The 18,568-nt window shown below is 39.6% G+C and overlaps 1 protein-coding gene across 2 annotated transcripts in view; it reads right to left on the reverse strand.

Moving 5' to 3' along the window:
* Positions 1-400: 400 nt before the first annotated feature.
* Positions 401-18,568, reverse strand: part of IRF8 (interferon regulatory factor 8) — a 29,388-nt gene continuing 11,220 nt past the window's right edge. The window contains exons 3-9 of one of the 2 annotated variants that reach the window (XM_044660546.1): positions 17,006-17,094; positions 16,261-16,263; positions 10,644-10,749; positions 9,371-9,418; positions 6,689-7,075; positions 3,642-3,757; positions 401-735 (exon numbers count right to left, since the gene is read on the reverse strand). In XM_044660546.1, the coding sequence (XP_044516481.1) occupies positions 562-735; positions 3,642-3,757; positions 6,689-7,075; positions 9,371-9,418; positions 10,644-10,749; positions 16,261-16,263; positions 17,006-17,094 (923 nt within the window). In that variant the 3' untranslated portion in view covers positions 401-561. The remainder of the gene's footprint in view (positions 736-3,641; positions 3,758-6,688; positions 7,076-9,370; positions 9,419-10,643; positions 10,750-16,260; positions 16,264-17,005; positions 17,095-18,568) is intronic. The other variant, XM_044660545.1, reaches the window with a different exon arrangement.

The following is an 18,568-nucleotide window of genomic DNA, read 5'->3' on the forward strand; positions in this document are numbered from 1 at the left end:
TACATTAGCGTTTACATAGTCTGCAAACTACATGTTATCTCCTGTGATCCTCACAACAACCTTGCGAGGTAGGTGCTATATTAGCCCCTTTTTTTTCACAGAGCAGGAAACTGAGGCAGAGGGAGGTCAAGTCATCACCCAAGTTCACATAGTTTATAAGTTTCTGAGGCAGGATTTTAACTCCGGTTCTTCCTGACCTAGCGCATTGCTCTAGTCTCTGAACTATTTAGACTAGGAACGCTGAATATTTGTATGACAGTGCCTAGACACTGGAAATATCAGTAATCTCAGGATGCAGAAGGAAAAATGAATCAGTGCAAAAGATAATCAAACTAAATACAGAGATTGTAGATGATCTTTATAATATTTACAAATATGGACAGTCTTGTCCCAGTTACCAAAAAAAACATCAATGAATGACCCCATTTTTCTTTTAAACTTCATCTTTTCAAGACTTATTTAATAAAGATCAGAACGGTTCCCCAGCAGGATCCACCTCAGAATCACTAGAACAGCACTACAATGGTGGAAAATGGGGTGAGGGGAAGGTACAAAGTTTCTCTAGACAGTGATCTGCTGATTTTCTCTAAAAAAAGGCCTTTGATGGGGTCCACAGATATCTGGGAATCTGAAGACCTGATCAGGATGGGGTTCCTCTGGAGGCTGGATCATGAGGCTGTTCTGGCAGTTTTTTCTAGCTTCATCCCTGAATTGTTGTATATAAATCTGCTCCACCTGGAGTTAAGCAAGGAATGAGAAGTTAAATCAAAAACAATTGTCAGAATTTATAACACTTACAAAGTGCTTTACACATGTCATTTGGTTCGAACATATGTTCTTCAAAGAATTCTAACGCTAGAGAAACCAAGTATGATTATGAGAGGAGCACAGACGTTAAATTCTAAGACTTGGGTCAGCTAAGTGGCTCAGGGGATTTAGAACCAGGGCTGGAGATGGGAGGTTCTAGGATCAAATCTGGCCTCAGACACTTCCTAGCTTTGTGACTCTGGGCAAATCATTTAACACCCATTGCCTAGTCCTTGCCACTCTTCTGCCTTAGAATTAATACTAAGATAGGAGACGACAAGGTGTAAATAGAAAATAATCTCAGAAGGAAGACATGAGACAAGGGAGAGTGAAGAGGGTGCCTCCTGCAGAAGGCTTCATTTGATCTGAGCCTTAGAGGAATCCAAGGAAATAAGGAAATAGAGATAAAGAGTAAGAGCATTCCAATCATGGAGGAATCATGCAAAAGCATAGATAAAAAATACTTTCACTAATCCTTTGTCATTCTTAATGTGTTATAAAAATGGTCTATTACTATTAGAGGCCATCTGGCATAACCCTCACCAGATACATAAATCACCTCTATAGAATCCCTGAGGAATGGTCATCCAGCTTCATCTTGAACCCCTTCAACAAGAGAATGCTCACTATTACACAAGGCACCCTGACTTTCTACTGGATAGCTCCAATCTTTAAGAAGTTCTTCCTAACATGGAGTCAAAAATACTTGCTGGTAGTTTCTATTTATTCTACTAGTTCTATTTTATTATCATTTTATTCCATTATTCTATTCTATTCTATTATTAATATTATTCTATTAGCTCAACCTACTTCTGCCCTCTGGGGTCAAGCAGATCAGGAATCTCAGAATTTAGAGAGGAAGAGCAGGGATTATTGAGTCCAATCCTATATCCAAACAGAAAACCCTAAATGGCCTCCATGACGAGTTATCATTTCATCTGAAGGCATTTAGTGATGAAGGCCCCATTCCTCCTCAAGGCAATCTATTCTGCTCTTGGACAGGACTAATTGTTAGGAAGTTTTCTCACATTTGACCAAAATCTGCCTCTTTGACTTTCTCAGATATCTGGACAGGAATGTCCTTCCTTGGCTCAGTCATTTTGATCATCTCTCACTCTTCATGACCCCATTTGGGGTTTTCTTGGCAAAGATACTGGAGTAATTTGTCATTTCCTTCTCCAGCTTATTTGACAGATAAGGAAACTGAGGTAGACAAGGTTAAGTGACCTGCCCAGGGTTACATAATTAAGTGTCCAAGATAGGATTTGAACTCTGGAAAATTATTTCCTGTCCACTGGACCACCTACCTGCCCATAGGCTTCCCTTTCAGCTCTTCATCTCCACATAAGACAGTGCCAACATGTGACCTTTCTTGATCCCAGACAGATTATTTGATTCTCTAATGACCAAAACAGGCATCTCAAATCCTGCTGCTGGTGTCAGCAAGTGAACAGGCTCAGAGCTAGCCACCAATAGAGAAACATTGGGCAGCCAGAATTGGGGAATGAGCCAAAATGAGAGGAATTGCAAGGACATCAGAAATGCCCCCTTGGCATCCCAAAATATCTTCTCTACACATTCAATGATAAAGGTCTGAAATTCCATAATTTGACTTTAATAGGGTACTCTTCCTCCAGAGATATGATACATGAGTCCTTTTCAGTCATTTACACCTTAATGGGAATGAGTCTCTGAGATATTTCTTGGCTAAAAGTCTTATGTGAGAAAGTCTCTTTTCCCTCTCTGGATCTCAGTTTTCTCTTCTCTAAAATGAGGGGGCCAGGCCGAATAATCTCAAGGGCCCTTCCAATTTAGGTCTCCTCTAGGGAATTAAGACCCACAAGATTCATTGGGTAGGCTTATTTCATAAACCTGAGAAGTACCTCATAATTCACTAGAATTCGATGAGGTAGTGAGGGAATATGGGGGAGAGAGATCCAACCTCATACTGAGGAAGACCTAGGGTCTAGGCTTGTTCCTAACCCCTAAAGCTCTGTACAAATGGGAGTAAGCCAATTAATTTCTTTTTTTTAAGTTATTTAACTTTTAAATGACCCCAGGAAACTCTATAGGACTACAAGTTATAGGCAAGTCATCAATTACTATTGGTGGAGAGATGTCTCACACTAAAAGACCTCCTCCAAACTGAAATTATTATTGTCAATATGTCAATATAATTGTCAATATTATTGTCAAATATTATTGTCAGTATTGTCAACAAAAATATATTGTCAAATTAATATTGTCAATATTATTGTCAAAATATTGTCAATATTATTGTCAACTGTCAATATTATTATCAATATGTATATAGGAAAACAGTAGTTTGGGGTTTGCAGAAAGAACCATGGATTGGGAGGCCTAGATTTTCACCCTAACTCTTGCCACTTAGTAGCTCTAAGGCCTTGGGGACACTCACTTCTCCTTCTATTTATTCTATATTAGAATGATGATGTTGAAAAAAAAGATGATGATGATGTCAAATGAGAGATTCTTTTATTATATCCACATTATAGATTGACAAACTGGGCCTGAGAACGTGTCTTACACAAACTAGGTGGCCTCTAAATCCTTTTCTTTGAATTCTTTGGTCCCATGCTATGAAGGGAATATGGAAAGAAAGACAATGGGATGCACCTGGAAATTATCATAGAATAAGGAAAATGAAAGCATTACTGACTTGGTGAGCCTCACTATGGTCCCCAAGCAGGGCCGTCCTATTTGCCTGCAGAGACCCTCAGACTTGACTCCATCCCATCTGAGAACTGAGCCTTGATTTATCATGTTTTATATGGGCAGACAGCACGTTTAGCTGAGTACAGCCCACTCCTCACCTGGACGAGGATGAGTTTGGAGCGCAATGGTGTCATGTCTGGGAACTCTTCACCAAAGCATAGGATCACTCTGCTTTCAGGAAGTTGACTTTGGTTGTTGTAAAACTGTTGGAGCTCTGTCAAAAATGCAAAAAAAAAAAAAAAAAAAGGAACATTTCAAAACAAAGCCAAATACAGTGAGTGCCCCCTGAATTCTGCCCCACCCCTGAAGTCAATAATGCAATTGATCCAAAATCTCATGAAATTCAGATTCTTTAGAAATTAAGAGCAGTCATATCTGTGGCATCCTCGAGATCAGCAAGTATGAAGTTAAGTCATCATTGTTCCTGCTAATGGGTCACAAAATGGGTGCTCCTTTTCAAATTCCAAGAAGGTTGAGCATAGGGTCATAACTAGCATGAAATGCCTGAGGCTTTGCCCTAGGGCACTAATATTTGAAGGGGAGGGAGACTACTTTTCCCCAATTTACACTGTGACAGAGGAAAGAGCCAACAGAAGGATCATGAGGTAGGTACAGAGGACTTCCACAGCCACAGGAGGAAGCTTGTCCTCACTCTCTATCAGCCCCAGACTGCTATTTCCCAAGAGTCTTCTTAATGTTACACCATTCACCTGGTCTTCCTTCTGCCCCTTAACTGCTACCCTGGCACAGTGGTACTTGCCCAGGGTAGGCTCACAGCATTTAACCTATCCTGAGAATCCATACCAAGCAGGGCACCCAGGATTAACTCTGGGAATAGTAGTGAAGGCAGCATTAGATCACTAGGGAGTATCCTGGGGTCTATGTTTCCCCTTTACTCCCACAAATTGAATTTTCCCAGGGACTAGAATTGCTACTTATGGGTCTAACTGAGAAGACAATGACTGTACAATGACCTTGAAAGTTTCAAGTCAGAAGTAAACATTTTGATCTAATCCCCAACTATTGCCCTAAAAAAAAAAAAAAAAAAATCAACTAAAAACCCTGTGCCTGGAAATAGGAGGTGTTTAAAAAAATTTGTTGACCTGCTGTAGTCAAGCTCCCAAACAAGCTTTGTGCTCTCCCACTCCATGTTACTGAGAATTCTCTTCATCTTCTACTTTGCCCATGTAAATCCTACCCATCCTTCACTGCTCAGCTCAAATCCCACCTCTTTCATAAAAGCCTTCCTGAACTATTCACTGTGTATACTGAATTCCTAAAAATAATGCACATTTCTATGGCCCTTTATGAACCTTCCCTATGAACAATCCTGTAAATTAAGTAATAGAAAAGCACCATAATACAGTCTGAGAGGCATAGTGCTTAGAGATAACAGCATTGGAGTCAAAACAACAGAAGTTCAAGGTCACCTTTGACACATGGGCCCAGGAAAGTTATTTACCCAACGTCTTGGGTAGTTCTTTCATGCCATAAGTTACAAAAGAGTTGCACTGGTAGAGAAAAATGTTCTCAAGTGGTCATCTTGGTGGCACAGTGGATAGAATGCCAGGAGGATTAAAATCTGGCCTCAGTCACTTCCTAGCTGTGTGATCCTGAGCACATCATTTAACCTCATTTGCCTAGCCCTTGCCCTTTTGTCTTAAGAGTAGTTATCAAGGCAGAAATTGAAGATAAGGAAAAGAAGAAAGAAGAAAAGAAAAAATGAGAGAAAAAAAAGAAAAGAAAGGAAAGGAAAAGAACATGCTCCCAACAGGGAGATCACTACACTTAAGAAATCCCAGATCTGGGGCAAAATATATTACAAATGAAGAACTAAGTCCAAGAAAAACAAAGTGCTTATGGCCTTGCTCAGGGTCACATAGCTAGTAAGGTTCAGAGCCAAGAGGTAAGCTCTGAGCACCCAATTCCAAGTCTAATATTCTTTCTACTGCCCCATCTTCCCCAAATCCCTACATCAACTATAATCAACCATTTCTCTCCTACGATAATTATTCTGTACTGTCTTATAGTATAAGCATTTATTTTTCAAATGTACAGATTCAGATGTGCATATGTTCTCATCTTCCCCAAAAAGAATGCAAGCTCCATGAGGGTGAGAACCATTTTCTTATTAAAAATCTTATACTCTTGGGGGCAGCTGGGTAGCTCAGTGGAGTGAGAGTCAGGCCTAGAGACAGGAGGTCCTAGGTTCAATCCCGGCCTCAGCCACTTCCCAGCTGTGTGACCCTGGGCAAGTCACTTGACCCCCATTGCCCACCCTTACCACTCTTCCACCTATGAGACAATACACCGAAATACAAGGGTTTAAAAAAAAAACTTATACTCTTGATATTCCTCATAGAGCCATCTCTGTCCCATGTTATGAGTATGACCTTAGATAAGTCACTCTCCTTTCTCCTTTTTCTCCCTCTTCTACAAAATGGGAACGAAAACACCTGCCCTGTCCTTCTCACAGTATTTTTTTTTCTTCATTTGAAATTTTTTATTTAATTAACTAATTTAGAATATTTTTCCCATGGTTCCATAATTCATGTTCTTTCCCTCCCCTCCTCCCAACCCCCTCCCATAACCAATGTACAATTCCACTGGGTTTTACATGAGTCATTGATCAAGACCTATTTCCATATTATTGATATTTGCTTAGAGTGATCGCTTCTTCTCACAGTATTCTCATGAAAATCCAAAAAGTTAATGGATGTGAAAGGATTGTGTGGTTATGTGAGTTTTTGTGCCAAAAGGCAGTGCAGTATAGTAGAAAAATTACTGAATGGGGAGCCAGGAAACCTCTGCCGTTTTGGTTTACTTGTTACATGACCATGGATTAGTCATATCTCCTTCTTTGAATCCATTTAGCAGTAGGTTTCACTAAGTGAAAGCACTTAGCACAGTGGCCAGCATATAGTAGGTGCTTACTAAATGTTTGTTGACTCGCTGAATAATACTTGCACTATCTAGCTCATGGAAGACTGTGGGAATGTGGATCAGAACCAGCCAACCCAGCTCTCTGTATTTCCAAGAACCCACAGGTATGGCTCTATCCCCAGACTCAGTTCTTTAAATTTAAATAGTACAAGATGGTTTGATTATTTCACATTCAAGAAACAAGACTCAGCCTTATACACACCTCTGAAAAACTGGTTTGTGTCAAAAATCTTGACGACTTCATCCCGTTCCAATTTATTGGGTCTGTCCTTAAACATCATGGAGTTCCCACTGCAAAAGACTCTCCCTTGGCACAACCTCTTAATGAAGATGCCATTTTTATTGCTGTGTAACAGGACTCCTCGCTCCAGGTGGCCAAATAGTTTCTTGGTGACCTGCTTCTGACGGTCATTTTGGATCAGATCTGCAGATGGGAACCGAATGTTCTCCAAGCCTTCAGGGTCATACATCTTTTCAAGGTGCTGAGAAGGTAGGCTCAGGGAAATTCGGCAGCCTTCAGGGTAAGTGGTGGTGCTGTGACCCACAAATTTGCCTCCATAATAAAAGCTGATTAACATCTGGGAGTAAACTGTGGAAAAAAAAAAAGGAGAAATGCAGAAATACACACCACGAGCTGTAGGTGGCCTAGAACCGAGTCATAGAAATGTCTATCGAGACCAGAAGCCCAGAATTTTAAGGCTGGGAGGGTCTTTAGAGGCTCTCTAGTCCAACAGAACAAACTCCTGATTTGATTAATGAGGAAATTGAGGCACAAATTAAGAAACATGGTCAAGATCACAGAGAGATCAAGCATTTTAATTCAAGATTTCTAATTCCAAATTCAGTTTGGGGGGCAAGATCCAGGGAAGATGTCATCTTTTCCTCCTATCACCCATCTCCTATGCCTGAGGCAAAACTGATAAATGGTTGAAAATTGCTCTTTCCATAGGTTTATAACACATTATGCAGTCACTCTTTTCCTATCCTGGGACCTAGTCCTATTTCAATTATGACTCTTCCACCCATGAAGTTAGTCAGTTAATAGACATTCATTAAGTGCCAACTCTGTGCCAGCCCTAAAGTTCTGGAAGGACAAAGAAAGGCAAAACAAAGTCCCAGCCTTCAAGAAACTGACAGTCCAATGAGGGAGGCAAACCACTATAGACAAACAAGATATGTATAGAATAAAAAGGCAATAATCAATAGAGCAGAAGCCATAGCCTTAAGAGGTCTTGAGAGGGGCAGGAAGGTGGCTCAGTGGATAGAGAACCAGACCTGGAGACCGAAGGTCCTGGGTTCAAAACTGGCCTCAGATACTTCCTGACCCAGGACAAGTCACTTAACCTCAACTGCCTAGCCTTTACCACTCTTCTGCCTTAGAAATAATACTTCAGAAATTGCTTGTTGGCTACAGGAGGAGGGGGGGAGGGAAAGAACATGGAACCACGGGAAAATATTCTAAATTAAATAAAATTATTTAAGTAGATAAAAAAAATAGATAAACAAATAAATGAGAAATAATACTTCAGATCAATTCTAAGACAGAAGGTAAGAGTTTTATAAATAAATGAATAAAATACTTGAAGACAATTATGTCTCAGCTAAGTCTTCTCCAAATTAAATTCCTTCAACATTCATTCCTTCAACAGATCTGTATAAAATCTGGACTTCATTAAAGGAACTATCCTGCTAGATCTTATTCTTCTTGGTACTCAACCTCATCACATACCCTCTGCTCCTCTGATTTAAGGGTGGGACTATAAACTCCAAAACTTCTATTTAATGAGGGAGCTCTGCTCACAACATCGCCTCATTTCTCAACCAGCTGCACTCATTTAAGATTGACTTCTGTATCCTGCCCCTTAGTCAGGTCTCTTCCCCATTCCTCCTACTTTTCAGTCTCCATTCATGTGTTTTCTTCCTTCCCATTAGATGGAAAGTTCCTTGAGGGCATGAATAGTCTTTCTTTTTTCACATTTGTATCTCCAGCACATATCACAGTACCTGGCACACAGTAGGCACATAATAAATGTTATCTGGCTATTAACTATTGACCTCCGGTCCTAAAATTCTCAGCTCTCAGGTCCCTTTGGACTCTATCATTCTGTTTTAAGGCTTTTTCCAGATCTAATTCTATGTTCTAAAGTCCCTTCCTACCATTCTCTGCTTGAACGTTCATTCTTTCCAGCTCTAGAACTCAATGATCTAATAAAACTGCATCAGTCCAGTAATCTTCACTTAGAAGGACTGCACAGGTTAGGGAAATAAATAATAGCTCAGAGATTTTGGGCAACAACACCAAGGCTGTAAAAATCTAGGTGTTAACAGCCAGTTACTCACAGAGGCATCCAAAGCATAATCAAAGAGAACTAATTTTAGAGAAATCAATAATCACTAGCCTCTAGTCCAGGAGTTCTTAACCTTTTGGATGTCATGGAGATCCCCCTGGCAGTTCAGAGAAGCCTCTGGACCTCTTCTCAAAAGAATGTATTCTTTTTAATCATAATTGAAGGAAATGCTCAGTTTTAATTAGAAGCTATTGAAAATAAAGATCCTTTTTTCCAAAGAGCTCAATTGGCTTTCCAGACCTTTTTTGACTGTTATGTTCTGTTAATCCACAGAGAAGCTCATAGGAGTTATGACCAAGTAAAGGGGAAAAGGGATAAGGCTCCAGGCTTCCAACTGCAGGTCAATCATACTCTGGCTTGGCCATCCAAGGTTAGACTCATCCTCAAAGCTTTATCCAGTTTGGAAAGTCAAAAAACAGACTTTTCCTGAGAACAGCCTTGGAGAATTTCCATTCACCACTGGACCAAGACAAAGTGTGAGAGAGAAAAGCTTTAATGGAGGGCTTTGTGACATGTCAGTCCATCCGCTACTTTACCTGAATGGTGAGATTCATAAGTTGGGTACCCAGTCATCAAAGGTATGGCTATTGGAAGAAGAAGAAAAAATGAAGTTTAGATCTATGCAAGCCAGGTTCAGCCAACACATTCCTCCCTCCCCAACCAAATAATAATAATAATAATAATAATAATAATAATAATTTTCTTTCAAAGTGACACATAGCGTGTTCCTAAGGCCACAGTACAGACTTCCTGTGAATTCTGAGTGTTCCTCCTGACCATAACACAGGCTCATGGTTTCACAAGAGCAGAAAACCAGAGTCTCACCCAGCCCAGAATAGAGGTTTATACTTCCTCTGTCCATTGGGGATGGATTCTTTAGACATGTAAAAGTGCAGACTCTTTCAGAATATAACTTTTTAGCTGTTCTGAAGCCCATCACCTCTCCATCCTCATGGCCTTATCCCCTGAATTCAAAAATTAATTCAGAAATTAACTCCCCTTGTCCATTGTCCAGCATTTTCCCCAACGTGCACCACAGTAGACCTGATTTCTCTAAGGCTATGATAGAAGCATTTGCTTTCTAGGTCATTATACTGAATAAGTAGAACACCTTTCCCAACAGAGATGTCCCCCTCTGGCTACCCTGGACATCCACGTGTCAACTTGATACCATACAATGCCGCTACAGCTAGCATCGGCATCCTTTGGGAGATGGCACGCCAAGGGTTCAAACTTGGATCTTGCCCTAAAAGGTAGGCGAAAGGGGAGCTGAACATTCACTCTCACGTTCATGGGGGAAGGAAGGCCACCTGACAGTTCAACCAGACCCATCAACAGAGGTATGATCAGCATTTCCTTAAGTGTTTTCTCCTAGTATAATAGCAAATGGAGGCAGAAAGTTACACACACATTCTCCAAAATGCTGTGAAGAGGAAAAGACACCAATTGCTTGTAGCAGTGGTTCCCATTTAGTGGTTTGTTCTGATGGTCGAAGGGATTTGCACTAAAAATGTTTTAATGGTGCCTTAAAATTAAGTTAACTTAAAGAACAAGTAATTATTAATTTGTTAATAAGTTAAATATTAATAATTCTTATTAACAAGTAATTATTAAGTAATTCCTTAAAGAATAAGTAATTATTAAGTAATTCCTTAAAGAATAAGTAATTATAAGAAATATTATGAGTAGTATGTTAAATTTCCCTGGAAGTTCACAGCATCTTTCTTGCAGTTATTGTTTAGGTTCACAGAGCAAAAAAATGTTGAGAACCATCATCTGGTAGGAAATACAACAAATATTATTTCTCACCTGTGCTGGATTGCTGTATCCACCAGTCTGGAATTGGTTGGCTCCTACAAGCTTCCTGAGGAGAAGGACTTCTTTTGATCATGCCAAGGTATTCATCTACTGAGGGCTGCCCAATATGGTGGAGTGGAAGCGGGAGAGGGAGGAAGAAAAGTACCACTATTGAGTTTTCAATTTGTAATGCAGTGAAGACTTTTATGACGAATGAATTTATGCCAAGTTTAACAATTGGTTTATGAGAAAAACTTTTTTCTCCACTTCTGAGATATCAATCAATGAGTTGTGTTTGTTTGTTTTTTAGTCTCTATTTTCTGTCTTAGAATTGATATCAAGTATGGGTTCCAAGACAGAAGAGTGGTAAGGGGTAGGCAATGGGAGTTAAGTGAGTTGCCCAGGATCACACAGCTAGGAACTGTCTGAGGTCACATTTGAACCCAGGACTTCCCATCTCTAGGCCTTGGCACACTCTATCCACCTAGCCACCTCGTTGACCCTAACAAGAATTTATTAAGCACCTACTATGTACCAGGCATTAAAGAATGAAACAATCCTAATTTATAAGGAGTTTCCATTCTAATGAGGAAGATAACAAGAGTGCATTAAAATATATTCAGCATAAAAATAAAATTAATAAATACAAAAATCAACAAAATAGTTAAAGGGTAAGAGATAGCTAGGTAATATAGCAGATGAAGTGCCAGACCCAGAGTCAGAAAGACACCTCTTCCTGAGTTCAAAGCTGGCCTCAGACTAGCTGTGTGACCCTGGAGAAGTCATTTCACCTTTTTTGCCTCAGTTTCCTCATCTATGATAGAGGAGGAAATGCCAAACCAATCTAGTATCTTTGCCAAAACAAACAAACAAACAAAAAAAAAACAACCCAAATGGGGATTACAAAGAGCTGGGCATGTCTGAAAATGATTGAACGACAAAAAAGTTAAAGGGTAAACAGTTGAGGAGATCAGGAAAAGCTCTATACAAAAAATGGGCCTGATCTGAATTTTAAAGGAAAAGAGGGGCTCTATGAGTTAAGGGGAGGGAGGGAGTGTATTACAGCCATACGGAACAGTCAATGCAAAGGCATAAAGATGCAGGATGGAATGTTCTGTGCAAGGAACTGAAACAAGGCCAGTTTGATTGGATCTCAGAATGCAAGAGGAGAAATAATGTCTAATGGGGTTGGAAAGGTAGGCTGGAGCCAGATTATGAAAGACTTGAAAAGTTTAACAGTTTATTTCATCCTAGAGGCAAGAGGAAGCCACTGGAGTTTATTAAGGAGAGTGACACGGTCAGATCTGTGTTTACTTTTGGCAGCAGTGCAAAGGATGGGCTGGAGTGGAAAGACTCCTGGGCTCAGAAGACTAAGTAGGCTGTTGTGATGATCCGAAGGAGGGGTGATAACAGCCTGAACTAGGGTAGTTTCTGTATAACTGATATAGTAGTTACCTGAAGATGGAAATGATAAGACTTAGCAACTGATTGAAAAATGGCTTGAGAGAGAGATAAGGATGAAGTTGAAACTATGAACCCAACAGTCTAGAAAGATGGGAGTGTCTTTGACAGAAATGTTAGTTTGGAAGAGGGTGGGATTTGGGGGTGGAAAATGAGTTCAGTTTAGAGCATGCCAAGTTTAAAATATTTCCAAGTGGTTATCTACCCTGACATCACAAATTATCCATTTTGAAGGAATTGATTAGTTAATTCCATTTTAAAAAATGGACTTCCCCACAAAAGTTCATTCAATTTCACAAGCATTTATTTTAAGCACCTACTTTACTCCAGGTGTCCAACCAAGCACTGGAGAGACAAGAACAAAGATTTTAAAAGTACGTATTTCTTTAGGGAGTTCCTGTCCTACTAGAAGATACAACATGTAAATAGATGAGCAAATATACAAGAGCTTAAAGAGAGGGACAACACCAAGAAGCATCAGGAGAGCTTCCATACAGTATTAATCCAAAAATATTAATTCTCTATCCTTTTTTTGATATATAACCCTTACCTTCCGTCTTGGAGTCAATACTGTGTATTGGTTCCAAGACAGAAGAGTGGTACGGGCTAGGCAAAGGGGGTCAAGTGACTTGCCCAGGGTCACACAGCTGGGAAGTGTCTGAGGCCAGATTTGAACCTAGGACCTCCCATCTCTAGGCCTGGATCTCAATCCACTGAGCTACCCAGCTGCCCCCTTAATTCTTAATCCTAAAGATTCCAAGAAGACTCCCCAAGAGATGAGGAGAGAATGCATTCTGATCATGAGGGCAAGCCCACACAAAGGCATGACAACAGGAGATGGAATGTTGAGATAGTTGGGAGGTAGAATGAACAAAGGGGACCTGCCTCTTCTAACTATTAATGCTCTCTCTCCCAAACTACTTCACATGTATACATACGCATTTATTTATAAACATTGACATAAGTCTTAATTAATGGATTTTTCTAAGTACTTATTATCTTCCCCCACTCCATTGTGAGGTCATTTCAAATATGGAAGATTTCATTCATTGTATTTGAATCCTCATGGCCTATGACAGTATTTGGAACACAGGAAGCACTTGGTTGATTAAAATAAATTAGTTCCTTGGGTGTCTGTCCAACAAATATAGCCCAAGGTCCCAGAATCACAGAATCTGAAGTTGGGAAGTCATTCATCTCAACAGGTACAACATCCCCTTCCATGCAGCTGCTGATGGAAGAATTTGAATGATGAGGAGCTCATCACTTTGGTGGCAGCCCACTCTACATTGGGATAGCTCTAAATGTCAGGTAGCTAGGTGGTATAGTACATAGAGCTGTGGGCCCAGAGTCAGGAAGACCCAAGTTCAAATATGGTATCAGTCATTTACTAGCTGGGAGACCCTGGGTAAGTCACTTAACCTTGTTTGCCTCAGTTTCCTCATCTATAAAATAATCCAGAGAAGGAAATTGCAAACCACTTCAGTTTTTTGCCAAGAAACTCCCAAATGGAGTCATGAAGAGTCAGACACAACTGAAACAACCAAACAACGATTGTCAAGAAATCTTTCTTTTATTGAGATAAGTTTCCTTTCTGCCATTTCCACTCATCAATACAAGTTTTCTTATCTGAAGTTAAGGAATACTAACCTAATTAATCTGTCTTCCAAATAACAAATCTTCAAACACTACATGGCATATAGTAAGGGCATAATAAATGTCCTAAAATTATTTTTTTAATATCTACCAAGTATCAGTTCCAAGGCAGAAGAGTGGGAAGGGCCAGGCAAATGGGGCTAAATTACGTGACCAGGGTCACACAGCTTGGAAGTGTCTGATGCCAGATTTTTACCCAAGGACCTCCCATCTCTAAATCTAGCTCTCTATTCCAGAGCCACCCAGCTGCCCCACAAAGTAGGTTCTTAATACTAACTGTTGACTGGTTTGAAAATGATTATTTTGTTATTCTTTGCTTCTCTTTTTCAACCAAAACAGTCAAAGTTTTTGTTTTTGTTTTTCCCCAACTGAACTTCAGTTGGCATAGTCTCTAATAAATAACAAATTTAAGTCAAATTCTCCAAAATTTGGGGAAAAAAAACCTTTATTGTGTGACATTTTTACTATGAACACCAGATTACTGCTGAGTTTCTGGAATTCAAATCTGATTACAAAACATTTAGTAATTTGATTTTCTTGTGACTGTAATGTGGCAATCAACTCATCTTCCTCTCTGAGAAGATTCAGTCGGAAAATAGCAGAGAGAGAGAGAGAGAGAGAGAGAGAGAGAGAGAGAGAGAGAGAGANCTCTCTGAGAAGATTCAGTCGGAAAATAGCAGAGAGAGAGAGAGAGAGAGAGAGAGAGAGAGAGAACCCTGGCCTCAAACATTTTCTACCTGGGTGACCTTGGACAAGTCACTTAACCTCAATTGTCTAGCCCTTACCACTCTTCTGCCTTGGAACCAATACTTAGTATAGATTCTAAGACAGAAGGTAGGGTTTTAAAAAAAGCCCATTGAGAACCCCTCTACATACATAGTTAGGAATTAATACAAAAGCCCTTCAAGAATCTTCAAAAGTCCTTATCTACCAAAATGGTATATTTGGACCATGTTATGATTAGTGTCATGGGGGCATCTGAATGGCTCAGTGGATTGAGAGCTATGCCTAGAAATTGGAGGTCCTGAGTTCAAATCTGACCTCTGACACTTCCTAGCTGAGTGACACTGGGCAAGTAATTTATCCCCCATTGCCTAACCCTTATTGCTCTTCTGACTTGGAACATAGTATGGATTCTAAGAACGAAGGTAAGAGTTGAATGAAAGAAAGAAAGAAAGAAAGAAAGAGAGAGAGAGAGAGAGAGAGAGAGAGAGAGAGAGAGAGAGAGAGAGAGAGAGAGAGAGAGAGAAAAGGATATGCTACATTTTTTAAAGAATTCATGGGGTAGTAAAAAACACCCTTGATTTGGAGTCAGAGAACTTGGGTTCGAATCCCAGCTTTGCTTGTGTGACTTTGAGAAAAGCCACTTTTATCTTGAGACCTCAATGACCCCTAAGGTTCTTTCCCACTCAAATTCCCATGAATATTCTAATAAGTGCAAAAGTTTCAGCATTTGAAAATTTATATGGAATAGGTCCTCCACATATCTGTTAAATTAAAGTGGGATTATTGTAGTCTTAATGGGGAAATTCATATGACTATGGGACCAGAGTATCCCTAAAATTTAAAATTAGATGAGCCAATAGAAGTCATCTTATTCAGCCCCCTTATTTTACAGATTAAGAACAACTCTTTCCCTAACTCTGTCAAGGCAAAAAGGCGTTATAGCCTCTTCACTGCTTGGAGCCCCTTTTCATTCCTTTCTAGCTTCTTGGCTGTGCTTTGGCAGATTGAGGCTGGTAGAAATCTATCCTTCAGATAAGCATTGTATTAGTACTGTAGGGACTCTGTTCCATGCAACCAGTACATTCTAAGACCCTTTAAGTAAATTGAAAATCATGCCCATTATTTAATAAATATTTTTATACAAATAAACTCGGGCATTTGTGACTTTTCTAAGGCTTATCAGAGCTACAGGCAACATGACACTCATACTTTGGGGTCATCATTCATAACTAAATAGCATTAATGAAGCAAAGAGAAGCTCTGCTATGACACAGACAGGACTTATTACAACCAAAGGCTATGGACAAAGACTGACATGGGAGCTAATTTTTGACATAAAACAATGTAATGAGTCACCTTAAATGCTCTCTGGTCAAGAATGAACATGATTGGGAGATCAAGACTACACTGCTTGGGAAAATGACACAAATTTAACATCTAATTAATTTTTTATTTTTTGCATATTTTTCGCTTTCTTTTTTTCTCTTTAAACCCTTACTTTCTGCCTTAGAATTGATCCTAAGTACAAATTCCAAGGTAGAAGAGCAGTAAATGCTAAGCAATGGGGGTTAAGTGACTCGCTGAGGGTCACACAATTGACAGTATCCTAGGGCACATTTGAACCCAGCTTCTCCAGGCTTGGCTTTCTATTCACTGAGTCACATAGCTGCCCTGCCTTACTTTTTTTTGATTGTCAATAACATATAAACAAATTTGTATGTATTGAGTTCCCATAAAATGAGATCCTAATATACATTGAAAATAATTCACCATAAGAAAAATGCACAGGCTAATTTCTAAAAATCTTGGAAAGAACCACATGGGATAATGAACAGCAAAATGAAAGAACTTCTTATCCAGCTATAGATTTGATATTTGAAGAATAACTTGCGAATGTCATCTCCAAGGAATGAACTGAAACATGGAAACATGAAAGATATAAACTATATATAAATATCGGTTTGCCAGAGGATGCCTTCCATCATTCAGGAAAGGGATGGGGGAGCTGAGAGACTTGCAAATAAATTATATTGTTTTTAAAAGTACTTAAAAAAGGAAAATAATGCACAAAGTTCCATGTCAAATGAGTTGCCAAAGCCAACAAAATTGACAATTACTGATAAATTAATTTTAGTCATAAAATTAGTTTATTAATTTTTTTGCATGAATGAATCATCCAGGAATAATCTAATGTCAAAACACATCAGGATGATAATAAGTCATAAGATCATGGAATCACAAGACCTGAGAAGCTGAAGCTGAAAAGAACCATAGATGTCATCTCATCCAATCCCCTAATTTTACAGATAAGGAATTGGCATTATAGGAGATTGTATATGAAGTACTTTGCAGATCTTAAAACATCGTACAAACATCCTCATTTACTGCCTGACCCAGTACAATCCGATAAGCTTAACTTAATAGAGTTAGAGACGCCATCTTTGTAAAGCAATGGAAGTCAGACTCCAGGGAATCCCAAAAAGAGAAGAGACTTTTCAGTGAATCAGACCTCAGGAATAGCTATCCCTTACCTCTTTTATCAGGTCATCTATTTCAGATCGGCTACAATTCATGTCGGTGACTTCATTCATGGCACTGCTGTTTGCCATCCCCATTTTGCCTAAAGAAAACCAGACAAAACCATTAGAAACAGAACTTGAGAGCCATAAACTCTGTCAAGATGATGCCTAATGGGAAGACTTCTAAGAAGCAAATGCAGAATAAAGCAGGAAAAGCCAAAAGAACAATTTCCTCAGTGACTACAATTTCAATAAAGTCAGCATTTAGAGGTCAGATAACTCTGGTCAAACACAATGGTCAATGGCAGTACCTTAGTGCCAAAGTTAAAGGATGCTCACATTCCTCCTTTCAGTGAACCATCAACAAATGAATTGTTTTCTGCCAAAGTCCTTTATAGATGGGAACATAGATTAGGGGGAGGATTGTAGGAAAATGGTGGAGTAGACCATGGACTCCAAACTCCCCCACACTCCCCCACAATCAATTAAAAATAATAGCCACAGAATCAAAGCTAAATAAAAGAGGGAGCCGTTAAGAATTGGGAGTGAAACTAAGCAGTCAAGGACAAGATGGGAGGAAACACAAATGCTCTGAGGAACCATCAAGCCACAAGTTCTGGGGGCAGAGTGACCAGATGAAGCACCTGATCTGCTTGATGTGGGAGCCTCTACTTCAGTGGCAAGATACCTGTGGAGTCAACAGGCATCTAGCCCTGAGAACAGCTACATGGACTGCAGCCTCAGCACCAGAGATCCCTTCCCATCCGGGGTGAGAGGTTGGGCAGCAGACTGGAGAAGGACTTCTGGGGCACACATGTGCTGACCATACACCTCTCTATCCCAGGCTGCAACTTCAGGAAGGGAGGAGGGAAGAAGCTGCACAGTATTGAGTGTAGTTGCTGAGGCATAAGGGCCCTGTTGGCGAGGGTCAGCTCCAGGAGAGGGGGGTCCCTGGTTGTCATTCCAGGGAGGAGGCAAGCTGGTGCTTGACACCACAGGGAATGGTGCTATCAGCTTGCTGCTGGAAAAAGGGATAGAAGGGAGCAACTAAGCTCAATCACAGACTGAGGTATGAGCTGGAGGGTACAAACTAGACCTGGCCCTGAATGATAGAAACTGGAAGAACTAAGTAAGGTGTAGGAAATTACAAACTCACAAAAACTAGAAATCTGGGCATCATCCCCACCCACCTTGGGAAGAGAGCCCCCCAATCTGAGCATAAAGCTAACAATTAAGCCTACTGACCACTAAAATCTATTTAAAAACAACAACAAAAAAGAGTAACCAGAGTACTAAATAGGATTTGTTTGGATATTCATTAAACAGTGTTTGTTGTATCAAGACAAATTATTATTTTATTAAATGTTATATTTTATTATTTTATTTAATATCTTATTAAATAATTTATTAGATTGATGTTTTATTAAATAAATAAATGCATTTTGAGACCCCTGATACTAAACTTACTTGAGCTGTAAGAAGAAAAAATAATCTTAAATAAATAAACTAGCCTGTCTGTTGATTTGGGAAAGAAACAGTAATTCAGCCATGATTCTCTAAGTTGAATGACAATGT

This window comes from Gracilinanus agilis, chromosome 2 (genome assembly GCF_016433145.1).
Source record: "Gracilinanus agilis isolate LMUSP501 chromosome 2, AgileGrace, whole genome shotgun sequence".
Taxonomy (NCBI): Eukaryota; Metazoa; Chordata; class Mammalia; order Didelphimorphia; family Didelphidae; genus Gracilinanus; species Gracilinanus agilis.